Below are 23,141 nucleotides of genomic sequence, written 5' to 3'. Positions count from 1 at the left end.
CTAAGACTGTTATGTGGATCATTATTGGTTCCCAAACTTAGCCCCAAGGCATTGTAATGAACTGCCTAGCATTACCCAGTATGACTTCTTCATCCTTCAGCAGAATGATTGTGGTTTATTCATGTTATACTTCTAAGTTTACTGTGCGGACTGTGGCACTCCTAGCACATGGCTCCGTACCTCAGCTCTTGGCTTTTATATCTGTCTTTCTTTTATTCAAAACCTCTGTCCTGGTCATTACTGCTATTCCAGCACATCCCTGCTATTCTTAGAGTATTGAATTTAATGATATCAGTATCCAGTAGTGAGAGTTTAGTGGGCATGGTGGTGACGGGCTGGCAGTTGGAATGGATGATTTTAGTGTTCTTTTCCGACCTTAATGATTCTGTGATTCCAAGTCCTTATTTTGCCTGAGTTTCTGGTGTTTGGGCAGGAGATGTCACTTAGTGGTTATGGCCAACTTTTGCTTTTCTTTGAGGTTAGGTGCCGCACTAGTTAATCTACAGAACCAGCACATCAGTTCTAGTCACTGGTAGAGTCTTTATTCTCAGACGGGTGCAGAAGTATGTGTTTGGTGGAGTGGGAAATGGGTCTAAATTTAAGGTGAATAAGATTTTAACACCACATTAGGTTCACAGTTAGTTTTATAGCCCTCAAAAATCCCAGAAGACTGGGGAAATGCTTTGCTTTGAACACAGGTGGAAACAAAATGTGACTGTCAACAGATGAGCAGTACTGCTGACTAAACACCGCGCTGGGCGCTCAAAGGCGGCCAACTGAAAAAATGTTTATTTACTTCTAAGGCCTTTCAGTCACAGTAAATATGGGCGTTTCTTTTAACAATAGCAGGTACACAACAGTTTCAGAACGAATTGTTGATGATGGCCTTGAAACAAGCTCAACAAAACTTTGGCTGTAACTCCTAGAAAAACAATTCCCATTCTTTTCCAAATAGTGCCCTGGAACTGCATCCAGCTGAAGAAACAAAATGGCCATTTAAATGCTGTGCATGTGACTCTTCTAAAACACCATCAATCTAACGTGTTGATTCCCCAATTTAACAAATTTAATCATGACTCTGTGCAGTTCTTCGCCTGTAGATTTATGAACGCAGTGTTCGGACCATGTATTACTGCAAGAAATACCACTCTCACATCAGTAGGATTTCAAGACGATTTAAGGCAGAATAGGTAGCTGAATGAGAAATGCCTGATCCCTTCTCAGCATCACTGTTTGGTTGTACTGATAGCGATTGCATAAATTGGAAAATCTGATCACATCCTAAAGAAGTAACAGGCGTGCTTAATGCAATTGATAACTGTAAGAAAATCCCAGCTATTTCTGCAGTTCTGCTGTAGCTTACTGTGTGGGAACTGGTGGTGGGAACGCAATAAAACCTCTGGGAATACAATTTTACAGGCTCTTCATGAGTTCAGATTTGGAAAGTTCCCACAACATCTTCTGAAGTGCAGCCACTTTAAATCTGAAAAACACATTGCTGTCAGAAACCTTTGCACCTGCTCCTGTTGTTGGTAGTATCTGTGATGAGTAGGACTAAAAAGTTTCTTCTGTTCCTTCTTTTTATTCTTCCTTCCTGCTTTGTTATGCCTTAGGGAGCGCTGTGTGCAAGGTGCACTCATGCTGCCTCATTTCCTCATGGCAGGAGGAAACAGAGTAGGGATCCTCATAGATTTCCAAACCAAAGCTGTGATCCTGCTTGTTCTTCATTTTTAGACCTTGTTATTATCACTGGCCACTGAATACACTACTTTTCAGAAAATAAATTACCTCTAATTTTAAAAATGTCAAGTTTAAATAAAATGCTTTTGAGTAAGTATTGATGTTAACAGCAAAGTCCCACTGTCCAAGATAACAGAGTAGCACAGCATGTAACATTGGAAAACAGAAAATCCACAATTTATTTATATATGTGTTTTAATGTGATTGGAAATATTGCTGAAACACAGCTCACAATCCAACATAAACCTTCTAAAAGGGGTGGGGAAATACCCCCACTGAGTGCACGTGGCCATGGATAATTTATGGTGCCTGACCTCTCTCAGAAGTATGTACTGACCCATTCGTCCCAACCTTACCTCAATCCAGATGTGCTAGTATACATGTATGAGGTCTTTATTCCCTTCACATTAATCAGGTGATTGGCATGAAGTAAAAGTAATGCTGCAGAGTCACCCTGCACTGGAAGCAGGTGGGAGGGTCACTCACTGGCCGGTAGGGCTTAGCACATCTGATTGCATTTTGGGGCTTTAAGGCTTTTCTCAGATTTTAAGCAAATTGACCAAGTCGTGGGGAAAAACTACTCCATGTATCTTTTTATCATCTGTTGATGTAAAGGTATTTGCAATGTAAGCCAAATAGCTTTGCTTTCTAGGTCCCCAGCCTAGTTTTAGTGTCTGGGTTTTTTGATTGCTTCAGGTTGAAAACCCTTCACTAAAAGGCAATAAAATAGATTGACAGCGTCACTTTTATTAGTGACAACAATGTATATTTGCTTGTTGAAAATGGAACTACATTTTCTACCAGTTTTCTGGTATCACGTTGTATAAAACAAGAAGCACAACTATGAAAAAAAATCCATATGTGAAAAAAGAAACCACAAAAAGTGCTGCAAATGATTGCAAGCACTATAAAGTGCGATGACTTCTAAAAAACAAAACCTCAAACCAACTCAAATCTGCACATCGGCGTTGCATCACACTCACGTATTTTTAGCATTTAAAGCGCTGCTCCCCTGGAGGTGATCCAGCAGCCCTGTCAGGATTGCTCATGTGAAGTTCCCTGGTGCCAACTGGTGGAGCTTCCAGCGCTCGCAGCTGAGGCGGCGTTGGGTCCGATGTGGGGATGGAGGCAGCTGCAGCTCTGGGGGCAGGAGGTGTGGGAGCACACATCCCCGTGGTGAAGCTGGTGTTTCCTTGGGGACAAGCCTGCAGGGCCACCTGCCCCAAACACTTGGTGCCCTCATGGTGAGCATGCAGTCTCATGGGAAATGTTGTCGTAGGAGCTGTCTCTTCTCTGCAAGAGAAGAGATGATGATTTCCCATGCTTGTCAATCAGACGGTTTTCCCCAGCACTGAGTTTAAACACTGTTTTCGCTTTCCTTTGGGGGGAAAAAAAAAAAAAAAAAAAGGAAATTTAAGGCAGCATACATAACATTTGGCATTTAACTCTGTGGTCTCCATGGAAATAACACCAGGTATTTTGTGAACTCTTGACAGGTACAAGTTACAGCGAGTAGCAAGGAATCAAAATGAACAGATAAGGAAAGCGGATTCCAGGCAAAAACAGTTGCAGACCAACATTGTCATTCAGGACAAAGAACGATTCTAAGTTTAAAACAACTGGTTCTTTTTTTTTATGCTGTCCAGATGCCTGAATACTGTCTGCAATCCAAAATTAACGATTTCATCTAATTATTTTGGTAAACGCATGTAAGCAGCAATTCACTTGAAATAGGTTTCCTCTCCCAAGTAATAAGCAGGCAGGTTTTAGCCGTTTGTTATCCAAGCCCTGAAGAGTTTGTCTGTAAGTAAGGTAAGATAATCACTGCAGTTCTGTGCTCTTTCAGGTGGTATTGAGCTTTAACGAAACCTTTTAAACCTGCACTATACAAGGTTTGTAGTAAGCTTTCAGTACAACCAAGATTCAAAACCATCTCTGGTAGCAAACTCAAAGACCTTATCCAAACTTCAGGGAAGTTGCTGCCAATGACAAAATTTGCAGCTAGCATTAGGGCAGAGGAGACCATTTTATCGTCCTATTGCCCTCAGCAGCTACACAGTTCAATTGATTGCAAGATGCATGAGCTTGGCGTGTCTGGGAAGATGTTCTCTTCCTTCATGTGTGGAAAATGCCATTCTTCTACCTACTGAGAAGGGTGTTGGCTATTCACACGTTTCTCTCTTGTTTGTATTTCAGAAAGATGAGAAAGCCACGATAGCCAAGATGAACCGGCAGCGCACCAACTCCATCAGCCACAACCCACCACACTGGGGTGTCGACCGGCCCTTTTACAACCACCTCGGAGCTCACCAGGTCTCCAAGGAGATGAAGAGAATGGTAATGCCTTGCTTTATGGCCATTAATGTCTTTTTTTTCCTGATACGGCATTATATATCCCTCCATGCTTTGTCTAAAGGTTTTTGCAGTCCTGAGGGCATCTTCCAAACGTGAGTAGTAAATTGTTTTGTTGACTACAGAAGTAGTAATAACTTGTATGTCTGGAGGTAGTGATGGTGAGGTGAGGCACAAGGGGGTTTGGAAGGAGAAGGGAGCCTGAAAGGCAGAAAAAGGGCGCTTTGGTCTGACTTTCTAAAAACTCATCCAGACTGGTGGAGAAGATGTGGTCAGCTACAAAAACGGCTCAGTAATGCAAGCATTCAAACGGCAAGTGGTACACATTTCTGTTAGCTTATAACAGACTTCAGCACCTTCAGGGGACTCTCACTTGCATTATACAGGCAGGTGCTGCTCACCTCTGAGCTACCTGCCTGTGTGTGCTCATGGGTCCCCAGGAATCACACCACTCTATTTAAATATCAAGAATACATTCTAAAGTACATGGATTAATTGGTCTAAGTTAGTAGGCATCTTCTTTTCATAAATTATATCCTTCATTACTTCTAAATTAAAATGAAGAATGGCCAGTTACCAACACAATTGGGTTGAGAGTAATGCTGTGGCTTATTTTACATAGAGATTTTATCTTTGCTTTCTGCAATAAAGATTAAGAAAAGAGAGTTTCCATTTTAAAGACTATGATTAATAATAAAAGTAGTTAGCACCTATTTAGTAATTTGTATGTGCATGCAAATTGCTCTATGATCTTATTATTCTTTAGATGAAGTTTTAAACAAATGAATTCCTTTTAATATTTCGTACGTGAGTGTAATTTAGGACAAAATTAACACGTATTTACCTGGGTTACGCATGGGAATGTCTGTCAGGTTGGTAATGTCAAAGCTGTTGGAGGACTGCAAATCAGATTCTGTTAGTCATTTTACATACACGATATTCAGCTGCTTATCCAGCTCGGAACTCACTGAGTGCTGGGATTTTTTGTATTCCCTCTGTTGTTCATTTGAGCGTGACCGTATGCCAGAACCCTTCTGCAACGAGTTTATCATGCTGTCTTGATCCTTTGTACGTGGTCAAAAGTGTGTATTTGTTGCCTGAAGTCAAAGTTTTGTTGCAGGTCACCAAAGCCTCAGAGAAGTTTTTAACATGAGGCTCACCTTCACAGCTTAAAATTTTGGCATAGCTACAGGCAATTGCATATGGTGTTTTATAATGGGAAATGCTGGCACATTTATTAATAGTTGGTGCTAATATTATTCAATCATAATATTATTTTACAGTGCTGAACTGAATTTCTTAATCTCCATAGTAATGTTTCTTTCATTTCTCAGATATTCAAATAAGGGTTTCTGACATAAGCGTACAGATCTGTGGAACAGTGTGTTTTTAATGTGGGCTTTTCAATAGGGCGTGCTCAATAGGCACGACATTATTAGAAGAGCTAATCACACTAGCATATAATTATAAGTTTCTTTGAATAGCTTGTAAGGAGTTCTTGCATCCTCCTGTTCAGAAACAAGGTGTGAGCATGCCAAGCACTATCGTGCTACTTGGTGTTAATTACAGTTTGCCACGTCGAGCTGGTTGTTTTGTTGGAAAAAACATAATTATTTATTGAAATATCAAGCCTCTTCCAGATACAGCATTACTTATTTTTTACTAGGCTTTATGTTGTTTTTGGGGAATCATTTTTTTAATCGCTATTTCCAGTATTTCCCACTGCTGTATCCCTGAGGTGCTTTAGTCAGAACAGAAACATGCTGCTTTCCATGGACTAGGGACCATCTTAACGTCTGCTGGATGGACGTCTTATTGATCAGATCATAAAAGCAACTCCCCTTCTCTCTCAGCTCCTTGTGCTAGCTTCTGATCTAAATAAGCATTGCTTTGCACGACCTATCTTTGCACTGTACTTCATTTGTATGCCACCTCTGACGCCGTGTTACATGGATGCTACGTGTGCTTAAAGGCACGCACAGTGCACAGTCTGCGTGCTGCCTGCTTAGAAATACAAAGTGCAGACAGACAGAAGGGGGGCAGAACTACAAAGGCTTTTTCAGCACTCCTCTGGGATGACATGCCATTGATCTTGGTAAGCCGCACCAGCTTTCAAAGCTCCTCAAGATGTGCTCTTTGTTCACATCACCCACCTTTCCCCAGCCCTCCTCTATGTAATTATCTGTAGTCTTTTCTCTGCAGGCAGTGCAGCGTTGCATGTTAAAATCTGAAGCCCCTTAGCTCTGTGATGTCAAAACAGGTGTTTGTAACGGGGATCACAAGCTAGCACTCTGCCTGGTGCAGCGTGATGTTGCAGTGAGTGCAGTTTCCTTATACTGATATGTAGACATAAATACATTTGGATGTAGGGGCAATATGGTTGGTTATAGGGGACATACGTTTTAGGCACAGGACTTAGAACTCGTTGCGTTATGACAACCGTATTTCCAGGAAAAACAGATCATTTTTTGCAGCACTACACAGACTTCCCCAAAAGAGAATATTAAAGTTCCCTGAATAGCATTTTTGTGAGGGATCTGTTTTATTTAAAAGTAAACAAAATTATTTTGGCCTTCTTTCTTGCCTTTGAACGCTGACTCTGGCAAGCTGTCTGTACTCTGAGGATTTATTAGTAGTAGTTCTGGATGAGACAGATCCATATCAAAAACAGCTGCAGGCTCCTTTCTTTCCTCCTCCTTCTGCCACAGCGTTTTGGTGCTGCCGTGTGTGGGCACAGGGGCACAGCATCACACCCAGGTGGAGGTGCAGCAGGGCTGGTGGGGCAGCACCTGGCCATCGGCCCCAGCTTCTCTCTGTGTTGTGGCTGGAGCTTAGCCTCGGCTGGGCCCAGCTGCCTTCAGCTGTTCCCCTGGGCACACAGGAGTTTATCCAGGCACTTGCAGACTCATATAAACAACGCAAAATCCCAAACACGTGTCCATGCAGCAATAATCTAAAATGTTCTGGAATTATTGCCCTAGTCCTACCCTAGCTTAGCTATGCATGAGGCAGCTGGGGTCACAGTGGTGCCAAGTCATCCCACCCTCCCCTGAGCCTCTATTCTGTTCTGTTCGTGGTGTACGTGGAAGAGCAGAGCTCCCACAGTCCCCTACACCAGCCTGGTGTTCCCCACTGTTTCTTTGGTCTGTTTTTTAATTGCAAAAGAATCAAAAATAAACTGACTTCAAAGCATCTGAGAACACAGGTGTATTTATAGCTAGAACAATATTTATACACTGAGAAAGACTGCTTTTCCCAGTACAGATCTGAGATTGTTTTTATAAATATTGATGAATTTTAGACTTCTGGCAATAATGCTTGTGCCTCGATTCTCATCAGCAAAACAAAACTATGGAAAAAAAGGAAGGAAAAAAAAGAAGATTGTAGTAGATACTATAGTGAAAGAACTTTATTGAAAGCGATAATTAAAAGGCAAACATTGATACCTTTCAACATGGCAGGGCTGTTCTAGATGACAAATGATTCTATTCAGTGTTAGTTAGCTGGAAAACATGTCCAGTTTGGGATTACAATCCTGTAGGAGAATGTGGATGAACTGGAGATAGTCCAGTGGAGAGAATTACAAATGAGGAGAGTTTCAGCAGTGTGAACTGTGAGGAAGGGCTGAGGCACTCTGTTTAGTCTAGAGAGGAGGACATTGAGTAAGAACAAAGTCTTCAGATACATGAAGGGTTGTAAGGACAGGGTATCACAGTAAATCGTTCTCCATGTCTGCAAAGAGCAGGTTGAAAAATAGTCATCTTAATTTGTTGCTGGGAAGATCCAAGTTAAGAAAAAGCTTGTAGATGCAAGGATTGGGCTATGTAAGGAGCTTGTGGAACTCCTGCCGTTCCTGAAAACATTTTATTTGTTTCCCTTAGGGCTTTTCAGTCTGAAGGGTCATCATCAAACTTTTTACAAATATAGAAGCAATATTCTTAAAAAAAAAATCCGTATTAGGAGAATTTATAGAGCATAAAAAATAGAAAATATCTTGAAATATTTTATGAAGTTTCCACTCTAAGCTGTGCTAAACTTTGAGGCATCTCTCTCTCTTTGGACAGAAGCCAGTTATACCCACGTTTCTGGCAGGTATTTCCTCAGCCATTGCATAAAAATCTGAAAGGATGGAAATCTCACAGTTGTGAGAAATTTCTTAGGTTGCCTGGAAAAGCTGTGGGTGCCCCATTCCTGGAGGCACTCAAGTTGGGTGGGGCCCTGGGCAGCCTCATCTGGTGGGTGGCAAACAGCCCATGGCATGGAGGTTGGAGCTAGGTGGTCTTTAAGGTCCCTTCCAACCAAGGCCATTTTATGATTCTATTTTACACTGTCTGGCATGGGCAGGCAGCTCAGTGTGTTCCACTGATACCATTGGGAAGATTCACTTTGGGAACAGGTACATCTGAGTCCTTGTTACACAACAAGAGCAGAATGGCTAATGTGATTCCTGAGCCTGGCTGTAGGTGCTGGGCAGATTTCCTTCTATTTTTTCAGCTGCTGGAATGGTCTAACATCAGGAAGTTTAGGAACAGAAAGAGGAAACCCTGAAGATCTGCAATGCTGATTTCAGACTGAGTGTGTTTCTGCCACAAGCCTGCATGAGATCTGTGAATCATTTAATTTGCAGTGAAATTGTGTATGACCTCAGTGTTAGTTACGAAGTAAACCAGAAGTGAAATTGAATAGGGTTTATACACGTGTGGGAAACATGACTGCATGCAGATGTTAAACATGGGAGGTGAGGTTAAAAAAAAAGCATCCTGGGAATGGCTGGGGCAGTAAAGAACAAGTCCTTATTCAAGTGGCCGTGCCCGCTGCCTTGTGGCACCACTGCTCCATGCAGTCTGCTGCATGATAGTTGTTTGTTTGGTGTTTGCTTTCTAATGAAACATCACTCATCTACAAGCCTGGTCTTTCAACCATAAAATATAATTCTTTGTTATATTTGCCCTGTCTTAAACGAAGCAGTTCTCTGCGTGTTGCATCACAAATACAACTCAATTCTACTCCTTGGTGTCCCCAGGTTACCCTTACAATGGATTTTCTTGTTACTTGGAAATGAAAATTAGGGAGCAGGTGCATCGAAGGAATGAATGCTATAGCTGGTTCTGTGCCAGCTACAGTGATTAGAGTAATAGAATCATTAGGGTTGGAAAAGGCCTCTGAGATGATCTAATCCAATTGTCATCAGAAGTGATTAAAAATATAAAAGAAAAGTCAGTGGGCAAGTTTTCCTCGGTCAGTAGTGCAGCCTCTTCAAAGAGAAGCAGGCCTGACTCCATGAATGAGGCACAGAGGGTTTATCGTCCTTCTAAAGGCTTTTGTTTAGCTTGAGGTCACCATTATCCTCTTCTCTAGCAATCACTTGCTAAATCTGGTAATAGCAACATTAGCATCAACAGAGTTGGACAAGGACACCCAATGGAGAATTTGTCCCACTACATCTTTGCTGCCATTGTAGTATTCAGAATCCCCCAAACTCCCATAACAAAGCAGGGAGAAACTTTCAGGCAATCCATTCTGCTGTAATCCCTAGGCATTGCTGTAGAACTGGGAGGAAACTGTTAACCTGGTCTGGGTTTTCTGAAGCCAATTTGTTTGACAAAACAGCAAGGGGAGGGATCTTGTCCTGCAGTTATGCTACGTAATTGCTTTGGTGCTTCTGAAAAGAGGATTTGTCTGATTCAAATGTTCTGTGTGATCTCACATAAATGAATGGGAGCCGTATAAAGCACTGTACATTGCTGAAGTTGTTGGAGGCTTTGTACAGTTTTGTGTCTGCAAACTTAAATTTCATTCCAATTGATTGGGGCTTACAATCAACCTTGCTTAAATTTTTAAAAGAGGAATAAGAGCAATATGCAACAGCTGATCTGCAGCTGCATGTGTGAAGTCTAGTTAAAGTTTAGTATTTGCATGGAAGTCCTGCACTGATTATTTTCCAACCATCATGTGCTTTTCTTGAGTAAACTGTGGTCGTACAGGAAAGGGCAGGCTGAATCAAGACACTACTAAAACGTCATACAGTCTTTTAGCAGGATTAAACTAAGCCTACAGACATAAAGATACCTGTTTCTCTTTATGCAAGAAACACCTCCTCTGATGTTAGTGGCAGCTCAGCACACGTTGACATCGGAGGTGAAGCTGTGGCACTCAGCAGAACCATTTCTAGAGCCAGTGGGTGAATAATTAAGGGAAGTCACATTTGGATTCAGTGTGTCTGCATCTGTCTACGTCTGTGCATCTGATTAGAAGCCAGTTCGACAGTAATTTCTGTAGAAGTGCATTGTTTATCATCACTTGGATTGTAGAGATGAAAGGACAGAGATAGAATCACTTCGAGGTTCCAGGTTGGAAAAGACCCACAGGATCACCCAGTCCAACCATCATAAGGGAACCAGGAACTGCTTCAGAGCATTTCTACCACTACCTATTTTTGGGTCTTTTCTGCTTTGTGAGGTAAGGTAACTGCTCACAAGTGAGGCACAGAATCATGTATCGTTTTGCTTGCAGTTGTGGCTTTGACGTGTAGAAATTTGGATTCAGAGTTCAGAAAACTGGGAAGCATGAGCAACCTGCTCTTCCTCTGGCAGTGAGTTCCAAGCCAGAAATGAATTAAAATTAAGGTGGGATAGCTATTTCAGAAGCAACAGCGTATGTTCTACATAGTATAAATCTGATGAGTCAAATAAATCCTTGGTTTTGGTCAGGTCCAGTCTGACGGAGGCCATGTAACAAGTCGTTCTCAGCAGAACAAAGTGGAGTGCTTCACCAGCTGTGAGCAGTGCAGGGGAATGAAAGTCTGTTTTATTAAGTGGGGTGGGATGCGGAAAGGGAGCACTTCAGCTTTCCTTTTCAGAACTCATTAGTCTGTGTTCCAGCTGTAGCAGACACGCTCATCTGATCTGTTTCGTAAACTAGTTTTGTGCCAGTTTGTTGTTCCACACTTAGGTTCTTGTTAAATACCCTTCCTACCAGACTGTGTATTTGTGTGCCTGTGCTTTCTGGAGTCTGGTATAGAAATTACATTATTTCTGGCTTGAGTGCTTGAAAGTCCTTCAGTTGTGTTTCTGCTCTTACACCTAACAGCATCTGCCTTCCTAGCCTTGTCTGGGTGACCACAGGGACAAAGGCAGAATGTAAAACAGTACTGAAAAACTGTAAATGGAGGTGAATAATTAGTTTTGTGCTGGAGCCTTACCAGGTTTGTTTTTAACTCCATCCACTCTCTGCCTTTCTGTCTCAATCTGTGTCTTCATAATCTCTGTTACTGTGGAGCATCTTTGCTAGTTGGCGTGAGCCCTTACAAACCTCACTTTGTCTTCTTGATTCATAAGTCTGCAGTACTTTAGATTTCATGTAAGTCCCATTCATTTGGGTCTTTGTGCTAGACATGAGCAAAGGGCAAGCAAAATTAGCTTCTCTGACATTTTTGCCCTCACGATCTTTACTGGAGATGCCAGCAAAGCTTTTAAGGTGGAATCTGTGCATTCCAACCACGTTGTCATTAAAAAGGTCATAGAGCTCATCAGCTCCTCTATTATCTTGTTTTTGGAGCTAGATGAAACGTTAAAAGGGTGTAAAGTCTACTCCACTTTTCTTTGCGTATTTACAATATGTTAATAATTACAGCTAATGTTCTCAGAGTTGGAAGTATTATTTCTAATGGTTCTTGATTCGAAGCATTATGGTATAGCAGTCAGCTTGTCACAGCTTTGACAAATGCTTTATCATTCTATTTAAGGAATCCGTATTAATCTTCAAAGAAAACAGCTTAGCTAATTCAGAAGTCAAGAAGAGAGGCAGCAGTCACATGAGCTTTCAGTGCAATAGATTTCCATAAAATATCCCTCATAAAATGGTAAGCTTTTGGGACAGATGCAGTAAAATAGCATTCCCTATTTTTTTCTCCTGCACATCAGTTCCCACAAAGGATGGTCATTAAAAGTAAGTGCTTGTAAATTCAGAGCCACCTGACCTGCCATAAAACGTGGTGGGTTTTTTTTTTTTTAAGAATCCCATGTAGAAAAGAAGAAAGAGCAAGAGAGTTCATCGGTGGGTACTATTGCCTGTAAGGGAGCTGATTCAGCTACGTTTGGGTTAATATTCCTCAGTTCGGAGAGAGAACTTTCTTAGTCTCAAAGCAATTATGAAATGCTTTTACCTTTACATTTGCAGGCTGATGGCAGAATAATGCAGCCTCCTGGGGGAAGGGGAAAAAATCCCAGTATTGGAGATATTAAAACAGTGACTGAATAAGAATTGCATGAGGTCCTTTAGCATTGAGCAGTCTCATGCCTTGAGTTTCCTTCTAGAGAAAAAGAATTTGACTGTACCAAGGGCTACGCCGTCATCATGGTTATGGAGCTATTCCTGAACTTCTGTGAACTCATTTCTGTCTGATTCCTGTAGCCATCACCACTTTTGCCATTTTCATTCCTGCTGACAGTTCCCAGACTTTTCTTCATAGCACCCTGGAAAGCCATCGGCACTGCTTCAGCTTGCTGGGCATAAGTCCATGAGCAATCAAGAGGGGATTTATATACTCTACTCCAGGAATTGGTATCTTCTCTTCTTACCCTCTTATTCCCTCTTTCCTAAATGGTAGGCACCTGCTTTTTATCAGCTATTTTGTCTGAGTGCTCAGATCTCTGTATATGTGTGTGCAGAAATGCCAATCTTAGTGTACCTATGAGGAGCTCAAAGCTGCTCCGTACCCAGGCAGGCTGGGTGCTGCACTGCCCAGCACAGCTACCCAGCCTGCAGCAGCATGGACGGAAGAGATCAGGGCTGCTTGCAGCAGCAACACCCATTATCTCACTTCCTGCTTGAGCTCCTTCACCTGAAGGTGTTTGTGCACACGTGATGGAGCTCCATGCAGAGATCCCTGAGCTCACCTCAGTAGAGGTGAACAGGGGAGGAGAGCTGGCCCCAGCGTCTGCGTTGCTTTGCCTGTCGTGAGGAAACTGTGATTTGTGGTCATTTGTCTCCTAGGCCATGAGCGTGTTAGTCCTTAGGAATGAAGCCAAACCTCTGTAGCCCATATTCCTGCAAGACCTATGCTGAGCCGAAGGATTTTAATTGGAGGAAAGCATCCAAGGCATCAAGAAATGAAACTGTTTGCTAGAGGTGGAAAAGAAAAAAGACCAGTGTGCTCAAGCCTTGTGCAAGGGGAAGGAAATAATTCAAGTGACCATTTTCAAATGATTCTAATGGACCACGCATGCCCACAAAGCAGGAGGAATTGAAAACACATTAGCCAGAGCCCAGGGGGAAATTTCCTTCCCAACCTGAAGAGGGTGAGCAGCATGACACTGTGCACATGATCATCTCCCCTGCTTAAAAGGATTCTCGGCATGCAATTGAGAGGCTGAAGCTTTAGTGAATAGGGGAAAAAATCCCTGGTCACAGACAGATCTCTGAGACAGACGTTTTCTGAATCCTAGCAGAGTGTTTCAATGCAAAAGAGAAAGATCTCCTGTAATGTGCTATCGGTTTCTAAGAAGCTATGGGGTGGGGTTTTTTTTTTTGGTTTGGACTTTTTTTTTTCCTAAAATAACCTTGCAGACCTCTCTCCATAACAATTCCATTTTTGGAAATTCTGCTTGAAGGATCTTTCTCATGAAATGGGAACATTTGAAGTGAATCATTTGATTTGCTTAACTCAAAGAGGTTCCTACTGCATTTAATTGTAAGCTGATTCTCTCTAATTAGAGTTCAAGTCACTCTTAAATATTTAGATATTGTTAGATGAAGATTCAGGAAAGAAGATAGAATAATAATTTCCTTTTTTTGCTTTACCTGAAATAGGCTTTTTGTGAGGTTTTAATTTTAAAGCACCGATTTTGTTTGAGCTGCCAGCATGGATAACTTCTAGGGCTTCAAGCACAATCCAGTATTTTAAAATCAAGAACTAAATCAATCAATTCTGTATTATTTTAGAGACTTTCCTTACAATGGTTTTGCTGGGGGAGAGAGGCGGGGAGAATCTGGTTCCATGTAGCTGAAGTGTTCACCCTGGTAAATGACCAGCTATACACGCAGCCCACTTTTTTTTTCACGCTTGAAGTATTGTGGCATTTACTGAGGATGTGTTTGCTGAGATTTCCTTGTAAATTGACCGGTTGGCTTGTATTCCCAGACATGCACACCTAGAAGGCAGGAGTCTGAGATCTGTCTTTGGTTTCAGGACATCAGTAGGATGAATGGTTTCTCAGCAGTCCATGAAAATCAGACCATTTTAGGAGACGCTCCAGTTGCAGTCAGTCATCCATTTCCCACGTGGATAAGCTAGAAAATGTGAACTTGATGTCTATCTAATAAGCAAGTACTGTCTGTTTTCACATCAGTTCTCTCCCCCTCATTTGTTGGCTGGTAGCTATCCATCTTCAGCTGATTTTCTTATTTTTTCCAGCCTAACTGGCTATGACACCAGACAAATTACTAAGCATTTTGTCTCCATGATTAATCAGCGAGCTTTCGTTTTTGGCACTGAGTTGTAGCATTGCTTAGAGGATAAATAAATAAATCAGATATTCCTGACAACTGTAAAATGATTAAGAAAAAAAGAAAGCCTCACAACAAGAAGCTGAATGATCCCTTCAGCGCTGTTTAATGTGAAATCAAAAGTACGTGTTTTGTTTGGCTTGGACAAGTGCACATGTTAACACTGAATCAACATTACTGTTTCCTTCTTCCCACTGCACTTGAATCCACTGGTGGTTAGTACACGGCACTGAGGGCCTTCCTTCATCTGGATTTCGGATGGGTTCAGTTGGAGTTGCAGTTTCTATTTTGAGGTGTGGTTTTACTTTGAAACGGAGGGTATAAAAACGGACATAGCTCTCTGTGAATCGCAGTCCTGCCTGTTGACCTGAGGGACCAGGGCTGCTTTTTTCCACTTGCCAAGTTGGTGTCATCCAGGGTCGCTGTGTTGGATTTGCTTCTGCCTATCGCCGTAATGCCACATTGCTAACTCACTGCAAGGGCAGAATCTGTTCTCCTTTAGACTCTGCTCCGTGTTCTTGTTGCTGATAGTGTCACACAACGCAGCCGTGTGAAAACTGTTGCCCAGAGGCTTTTCCTTGTAGTCCTGCAGCATCAGGCAGGCCTCTGTTTGCTCCCCCAGCCTGGGAGCAGCTGCAGGTCCAGCAGCTGGAACATCTTCACGTGCTCTGAGAGGTTTTGGCCTGAGATCTCTGGGAGGAAAACAAAAGCAATGTTGCATATCTCCCAGCTACATTTCTCTTATGTTTTGGAACACAGGGTACAAACCCTGTGCCTGTGACCCTGCTTGTCAAGTATACAACCTCTCTTAACTTCTGTTAAAGTCAAGCCAAGATTTCAGAGGAGAGATTTTGTTTCATCCCATGCAAAATGTCCTTTTTCATGGTATTTGGTCTGTTAGGTATGGTAATACTAAACGTATAAAAGTGTGCCTCCATACGTTTTTCTCTGAGGCCTTCTAGCCACTTCAGCTATGGGTGACTATAAATACACACATTCGCTCAGCTCAGGTGGCCCCAAAGGAGTTGTGAACATTTTGGCTATTACACAAATCGTAATTTCTGCAGTCTTATTCAAGAAAACACATTTTTGTGTGTGTGCATGCAGTGAGGGAAGATGGAAGGTGGGGTTCCTGCTGAAATAATGTAAAGCAAAATGCATTGGGCTCCCTTAGCCAAGCCCCAGCTTAAATAAAGAGGTGCAGCTCTGCTGAATTAAATACATGGTTGTCCCATGCTAGCGGTCAGAGTTTTGTATCTCAAGTAATGTGTGCCAGCAGTCAGCTGAAGCATTTCTCTTATCTCCATTTCCATAAATTTATACCTGAAGGCATATGTGCCTTTCTAAAACTGTTCTGTCTGCCCGATGACACAGCAGCACAAACATTGCTGGGGGTTGGTAAGGCTCTCCATCCACACGTAGCAATGAATGCTCTGAAAACTCCTCTGGGGTGTCATTCTCTGCATGCTTTGTGTTCTCAAGGTTTGCCTATTTCCTAACCCTTGTGTCCTTTTCCTTTCTTTCAGGGTTTTGAGGACCCCAAAGACAAGTAAGCAAATTTTCTTCTGTCATATGTTGTTATGTTTGTGGGTTTTGTGTTGTTGGTAGTTTTTTTCTTCTCATATTAAAAAAGGACCAAAATATATGCCCAGCAGCCAGGAATGGTGCCTGGACTCCCCAGAGACTCCTCCCGTAGGGACAGCCAGTCTGAGGACATGGGGTTGACTGATGTGCAATCAGAGCTACCACTGTCTCAAAATATCTATTAATTTGTCTGGGTCCAACTGGCATTTGGGATTAAAACATTTCGCTGCTCTTTTCCACCCCAACCCACCCAGTGTTATTCAGTATTTGCTGTTTTGACAATATCCCAAGAACAAAATCATCATGAAAACTGTATCTAGCAGTGTTGAACATTTCCAGTAAGAACAAATTATGTATGTCTAAATGACATATATAATTCCTGAGTGCTTCTTATATATATACTCGTAATTATTACATAGTACTTATTTCTATATGCAAAAAGAAACTCAGAAATGACAGCTCATTTTAAAAGGTGAATTCGTAATTTCATGTTGTAAAATGCAAGCACGTTAGAGCAGCATTTTGATCTATTTCATATCTAACAATTTTTTTTAATGGCAAAAATAGTGATAAAACGTGAGTGGTAATTTGTGGTAAAAAAAAAAATCTCTTTTGGAGGAAGAAAAAAAAATATAGTTCCTTTCTCACTTCCACAGCTGGACATGACTAAAAAATTTCTTGTAGTGAAGGTGTTTATAACTATTTCTTATTCATGACCACTGAATGGCATTAATTGTAAGCTTGCTCAGGGCAAGCCAGGTGACAGTAGAGGAGGCTGATGCCTCAAACGTGTTGCTGTTGCTCTTTATCACATTTCTCAGGCTGCCAATAAGGACTTGGCAGATCTGTGTGTTCTGGGGCAGCTGAATGCTTCTGTGGGCCCTAAATAATGTGCCTTTGGGGAAATTCATGTTACGATGGCTGAGCACTGAGTGCAACTCCCTAGAAGTAAAGGAATGTGGTAGGATTGAACATGACAATACTAGGAATCTTCTCTTCCTCTTGCCCTCCACTGCAAACTGTTTTAATAACATTTACCTCTGTGCACCATGAGATGTTTCAGTGGTGGTGCGAGGTGTCTAGGGAGAGTCTTCTTGTGTCCACAGCTGCTGTGTACTCAGTTGATACGGGGTATATTTTGGAGGGAAAAGATTTAACAGATTGCAACAAAATAATTGTGAGGAATATAGAAATTTTTAAGTATTCTTCATGAAATAGGATCTGTCCTTACGTTTCACATAAGAGAACATAAGTTCTCCTGCCTCAGTGCTGGGCTACGGATGAGTCACTCAGTGAGTGAGGAATGATACCTCCACAGGTGGGTGCTCCAGGGACTGTCATGTCTCTCCTCCATCCTGCAGTTTGAAAAGGTTACTCGAGCTGCTAAGTGCTGGCAAGGATTACTCTGTACTTACTAGTGCTGATTCAATGTGCCCCTATCTTACTGTACAGATTGCAGGCTTTTTTGCCCTCCTGCTCCACACAAAAAAAAATCTCCTAATTGCCTTAGATTCTCTTGATGCAGCAATCTGTTTAATTCAGGGATAAAGATGTGGCTGAAAAAAAAAAAAAAACATTTCTGCCAGGAAATGTTCATGGCATTGTTTAAATTAGATGTCAAGCACTCAGTCCAGTGCTTTCACATGCAAAAACACAGCTCTTTTCCAACAGCAAAGATGAGGCACCATGCATCTCTTAGAAGAGGACCTGACACACACCTGAGTGCAGATGTAGTCATTGAACCTAGGCATGAAGCATTTACTGTTATGACATATAGGTAGTTTTGGCAGTGGTCACACTCACACTCTTCATTTGCAGTAAGTAACTGAATAAGCAGAATGTTTTTGGATTATTTTGAAGCCAACTTCTCTGGGTTAGTTGCTAGCTTTCACGTGTGCAAGTGGAGTGCAAAAGCTGCTCCCAGCTCTGTTTGTGTTGTTCCTGTCTCTTGTAACAATTTTCTTTTGGCTGCATTTTGTACAGATCTCAACAGCACTTTTAAGAGGTGTTTCTGAAAGCTTCATGGGGGCCTGAAATCCCTGCTTTTCCCCCACACACTATTAATATACGAATACACATTTCCACATACGAATTTCATTACTCCATGGCAGTAGCTCAGCTCTGACTTAGGAGCACTGCCTTCAGGGCTCTCCTTAGCACAAGAACATTTGCTCTTTTGATTTAGGACTTATGCAGATATACCCAGACTTGCTGTACAGTAATGAGTAGGGGTACAACAGGGAAGGGTGCAGAGCAGCCACCCCAGCAGCAGAGCATGTGCAGGTGATCACACTTCCCTGCTGTCTGCTCGAGTGTGGCTACCTTGCAGTGAACATCCCTGCAAGCTCACCTAAAAACTGCAGAAATGTGTCTACATAAGCTGCAACCACAGAAGTTGTAGTATGAGAAATGCCCTCCGCAGTACGATGACCTGTTACAGAACTGGAGACAGCTGTGACCAAAACCTATGCAGATTTTTTCTTCTCTCTTCGCATACTCCTGAATGATGCTGTTCAACTGGAGGTTGAAATGTGGCTGAGGTTCACCAACATGCTGAGCCGACTCTTTTGGTCCAGTTCTAGAGGAAAATGTATTGCCTCTCTTGTACGTGGTATGAAATGACTAAATGTGAACGACCCACATGTGTAAATAACCCGCAGGATCTTGGAAGACATTCTGTAAATATGAACTGTAATAATTTCCTTACTCATTTTTATGGGTCCAGAAGACAGGCTTGTGAGGACCGAGTGAAAAATAAGCAGTCACTTGTTGAGTGCTTAAGCAGATGTGCTTCCTCTGAGGGAGCATCTAGAAGTAAATCGAATTTCCTGTCCTTCTAGGGACAAAACTTCGTTATAGTTTCAAAGAGGAATATATGACCATCAAGGAACTAAATAACTACGGACCAAAAATAAAAACAACTCTTTTCCTTCAACCCTACTGAACTATTGATTGGATGAAGCAGTAACGAGACACTGAGGCAAGGTGGACAAGCTGCCATTGCCACATGGCAGTGAGGAGACACCAGCGTGTTGGAGCGGCCTGGCTGGCCAGAGGCAGGAGGGGTGGCAACAAGCCTGTAGGCCTGGTCTGCCTTTCTCTTGGTGAGAGGTACATGGCAGAGCAGGGGCACAGAGTGGCTCTACAATCCTGCCATGTCCAGCAAAATGCCATTCCTTTGAGAAGGGGACTTTAACCTTGAGCATGGCATCACGTCCTGGTTTGTAGGCCGCGCTGAGTAGCCTCTGCTTACAGCACAGCCCTGCCAGTGAGTCCAACAGCCTTGGGTGTTGTGCCCTGTCCTGCAGTGCAAACAAAACCCAGAACAGAAAGCACTGCAGCTTCCTGTCCTCCTGGTCAGGGCCTGGGACTTTTCTCCAGAGTGCCAAAGGTGAAGGTCACTCAACATGAGCTGGAAGCTGCATTCCCATCGTGGGATTTGCATACAAAAATAGCTGTCCACTGGAATATACCCCCATGCAACTTCTGTGTCCTTGGTAATCACGTAAACAGAACAGAAAAACAGCACTTCAGGATGAGCTTTTAATTTCTGCCCATGGCTATTTTTAAGGTAGACCATTAAAGTGGCATCAGCAAGTGACTAAATTTTAAGAAGCAGCAAGAGATTTTTGGGAGGTGCTTCAGGTTTCCTGACTGCGTGTGCAAATTGCCTCAGGGTAATTAATTTTCTTGGTGTTATTTTTTTCAATATTTTTTGAAAGCCATAGATGAGCATCAAAAACAAAATGGCGACTAAGATTATAAGCAATCTTGAAATCTCCTTCCCATGTTTGGAAAGCAGAATCTAATTTGTCTTGGGGAGGGTTTTTTGCTACCTTCTTCCTAGCTCAAGTGAATTAAGTAAATATCTTGTAAACAGGAAATTTTCTCTGCTTCTCTTACTCATAAGAACTGCATAAGAGAAGCAGTGGGGAGTCAGGCCACACTTTTTCCCCACGTTTGTTCTTGTCAACGGTTTGTTCTGTAAACAATTTTTTTCTCAGTAAAGGAGAATTGTTCAAGTTCTGAAATTTTTACAGACATCGTAGAATCATAAAGGTTGGAAAAGACCTCTAAGATCATCTGTAGTCCAACCATCCACTTACCACTAGTATTGCCCACTGAACAATGAGCTTAAGTGCTACACCTATCCTTTCCTCTAATACCTCCAGGGACAGTGACTCTACCACTTCTCTGAGCAATCTGTTCCAACGCCAACTACTCTTTCTGCGAAGAAATTCTTCCTAATAGCTAACCTGAAATATCCAGTATCATTATAGACACAATTATTGCAAAGCAGTGAATGTGTCTGGCTACATAGATCATAGATAGGAAGCAGGGAAGACTAAGTCTGAGGACTAGTGGAGGGAAATTACAGCCTAGTTGTGAGGATGAAGCACAGTAAACGGACTCCAAAGCAAGAAAGCTCCCTGATGGAGCTCGTTTAGAAAAAAAAAGGCAAATAAATGAAATCCTTTCACTGGAGGACTGTCAGTGAGCAGTACAGCTGGTGTAATTTTCCTCTCAGCTCATAATCCATTTTCCGGCTCAAAGTTGTCATAAGCAAAATGCCATTAACCTACAGTTTGTTATAGAGCGAGATGATAACGTGTGGTTAAGAGGAAGCAATTATCTTATCCTCTCATGTTCCTTTTTTTTCTTTTCTTTTTTTTTTTTTTCCCACATCCTCAGGAATACCCAGGAAAGTATGAACCCAGAAGATGAAGTGGATGAGTTTCTGGGCAGGGCCATTGATGCCAGAAGTATTGATCGATTACGCTCTGAGCACGTGCGCAAGTTTCTCCTAACATTCAGGGAGCCTGACCTGGAGAAAAAGGTAATGCCTTGCCACCCAGGGAGCCATAAGTGCTACTCAGCTTCATTAGCTGAGTAAAAAAATCTTCTCTGTGGACTGTAACGTTAAGTCCAGCTAAGTCCAGTTACTGTTAAGGGTACCACGTGAGCTACAGTTTTTAATTGCCCAAAGAAATTCCAAGTCGTATTTTTCCCTTTTTTTTTTTTTTCCTGTTCATCCAAGCACAGATCCTTGGGATACTTTGAGCAGTTTCCATGTTAAGCTCACCATTTAATGGATAAAGCTTCAGAAATTAAGTTGGCACTATTTATTTCATTTTATGTAGAAATACTCTTTCAATAACAAGAATTGCAGCCTACTGTGAAAACAGACTTTTGCAGGGTTTATAGCTATTCAATGAATCTGTGTGGTATCAAGTAAAAGCACAAGCATGTCATTTACCCCCACTCCTTCTCTTCAGTTTTATAGCTGAAAACTGCTAAGGAAATTAGCAGTTCACCTGTTCTGAGCACCTTTCATTTCATAGTTCAAACATTGAGACCGTTCGTACTGAGAACTGTGCTTCAAGCTAAATAAAGCATCTTTGGGAATCGGATGCAGCTCCCATGTGACTGATATGTTGACAAGCAGTTGGAATGAGTGACTGTGTGAAAACCACAGCATCCTCGCACTATCGTTAGAGTGAGCCAAGCTGTCTGCACAAAAAAAAACCCAAGGTTTTCTCATTAACAACATTCATCCTTGTTGGAGGAAGCTTCCCATGGAAGAAGTTCATGTCTGACGATAGTGACCTAGTATCCTGGTTCCTAGTATCCCCATTTCTGTTCCTCTGATGCAAGGACCAGGCTTTGAACCCTCTCTCCATCCAGCTGTATTGATTTGTTCCCAATTTTCCCACTAATGTAACACTGTTTGCTTTTTTTGCAGTACTCCAAGCAGGTGGATGACAGGTTTGGAGCCTACGTGGCTTGTGCCTCCCTAGTCTTCCTCTTCATCTGCTTTGTTCAGATCATAATCGTGCCACAGTGAGTATCTTATCTTACCACCCCTTTGCTTCCATCTGTTCCCCCTCCCCTCCACCCCTCCCAATATTCTGGCCTACATTTCTTTGTTGTTTTTTTCTTGAGAAGTCGGAGCACCAAGGGGAAAGGAAAATCCTTAAATAATTCATTCATGGGTCACGTGTGGTGCTTATTGTTTTCACTCATTTCTAGCGTATATTAAACTTCCTCATTGGCATGTGAGTCTTTCAGTTTTGCCAGCACGATTTCTCTTACCATTTGCCTCCACCTTATGAAATTCGATTTGGCGCACTTATAAGGCCGTGGAAAACAAATATCACTAAGCTGGAGGCTCACTGTGCCTACTGAGGCATAGTGTGCATTCACAACATGAGACTGGTCCGTCTCCTTATCTAAATGCGATAGAACAGGGAGGTGAAAAACCCGTCACAGCCTCACTGCTCGGAGTGCTGAGGTCTCAGGGTCTGCTTCACAGGTGAGGTTTAACCTCTTGTGTGTTTGTTCTTCTGGATTCAGAGCAGCCATGCAAGAAGAAGTGAAGTACAGAGGGCTACACATGCCTAAGCTTTGATAGCTCACCCAGGGTTTAAGGGATGCAGTCATTTCTTTTCCCCAGGCAAGAGAGGGACTGAAGTGGAATAAGCTCCTCTGGGCTGTGGCGCACAGAGATTTTGAACCACTGCAGTGTGTTCCTGCATCTGAAAGGAACAGTGTAACTCTCTGGATCTTTTCCAGCAGTGAGCTCTGCAGACATGGTATTTCTTCTCAAAGAGTTCATGAAAAAATCCCTTGAAATTAAAACATGTTGGTATTTCCTGTGCTCTCATTTAGTAACAATAATATATCATTCACTGAACGCTGCTGTGTTGGAAATAAATTTGCAGTTAGTCATTTTTAATCTGAAGAACAAGATCTCAGAAGCTCTAACAATGCTCCAAATTCATCTTCATTAGAAGAAGACAAAAATTTTTCATAGAGGGTTCCAGCGCTGTTGTTTGTCATTACAACTGCTTCTACGTCTGTTCACACTGCACTTCTTTTCAGAGTAGAGATTGGTTTGTACCATTCAGAGGAGATGTTTGGAAGGTCATAGAAATAGCGCGTGGTCTGCTGTTTGAGGT

The 23,141-nt window shown here is 42.1% G+C and overlaps 1 protein-coding gene across 1 annotated transcript in view; it reads left to right on the top strand.

Moving 5' to 3' along the window:
* The window catches only part of ADCY6 (adenylate cyclase 6), a 197,400-nt gene that overhangs the window by 151,596 nt on the left and 22,663 nt on the right, over nucleotides 1-23,141 (top strand). The window contains exons 8-11 of the mRNA NM_204631.3: nucleotides 3,937-4,077; nucleotides 16,125-16,147; nucleotides 20,875-21,019; nucleotides 21,926-22,023. Coding sequence (NP_989962.2) covers nucleotides 3,937-4,077; nucleotides 16,125-16,147; nucleotides 20,875-21,019; nucleotides 21,926-22,023 — 407 coding nt within the window. The remainder of the gene's footprint in view (nucleotides 1-3,936; nucleotides 4,078-16,124; nucleotides 16,148-20,874; nucleotides 21,020-21,925; nucleotides 22,024-23,141) is intronic.

This window comes from Gallus gallus, chromosome 7 (assembly GCF_016699485.2).
Source record: "Gallus gallus isolate bGalGal1 chromosome 7, bGalGal1.mat.broiler.GRCg7b, whole genome shotgun sequence".
Classification (NCBI taxonomy): Eukaryota; Metazoa; Chordata; class Aves; order Galliformes; family Phasianidae; genus Gallus; species Gallus gallus.
The sequence above is the reverse complement of the archived record's forward strand: the minus strand, read 5'-3'. Positions and strand labels throughout refer to the sequence as shown.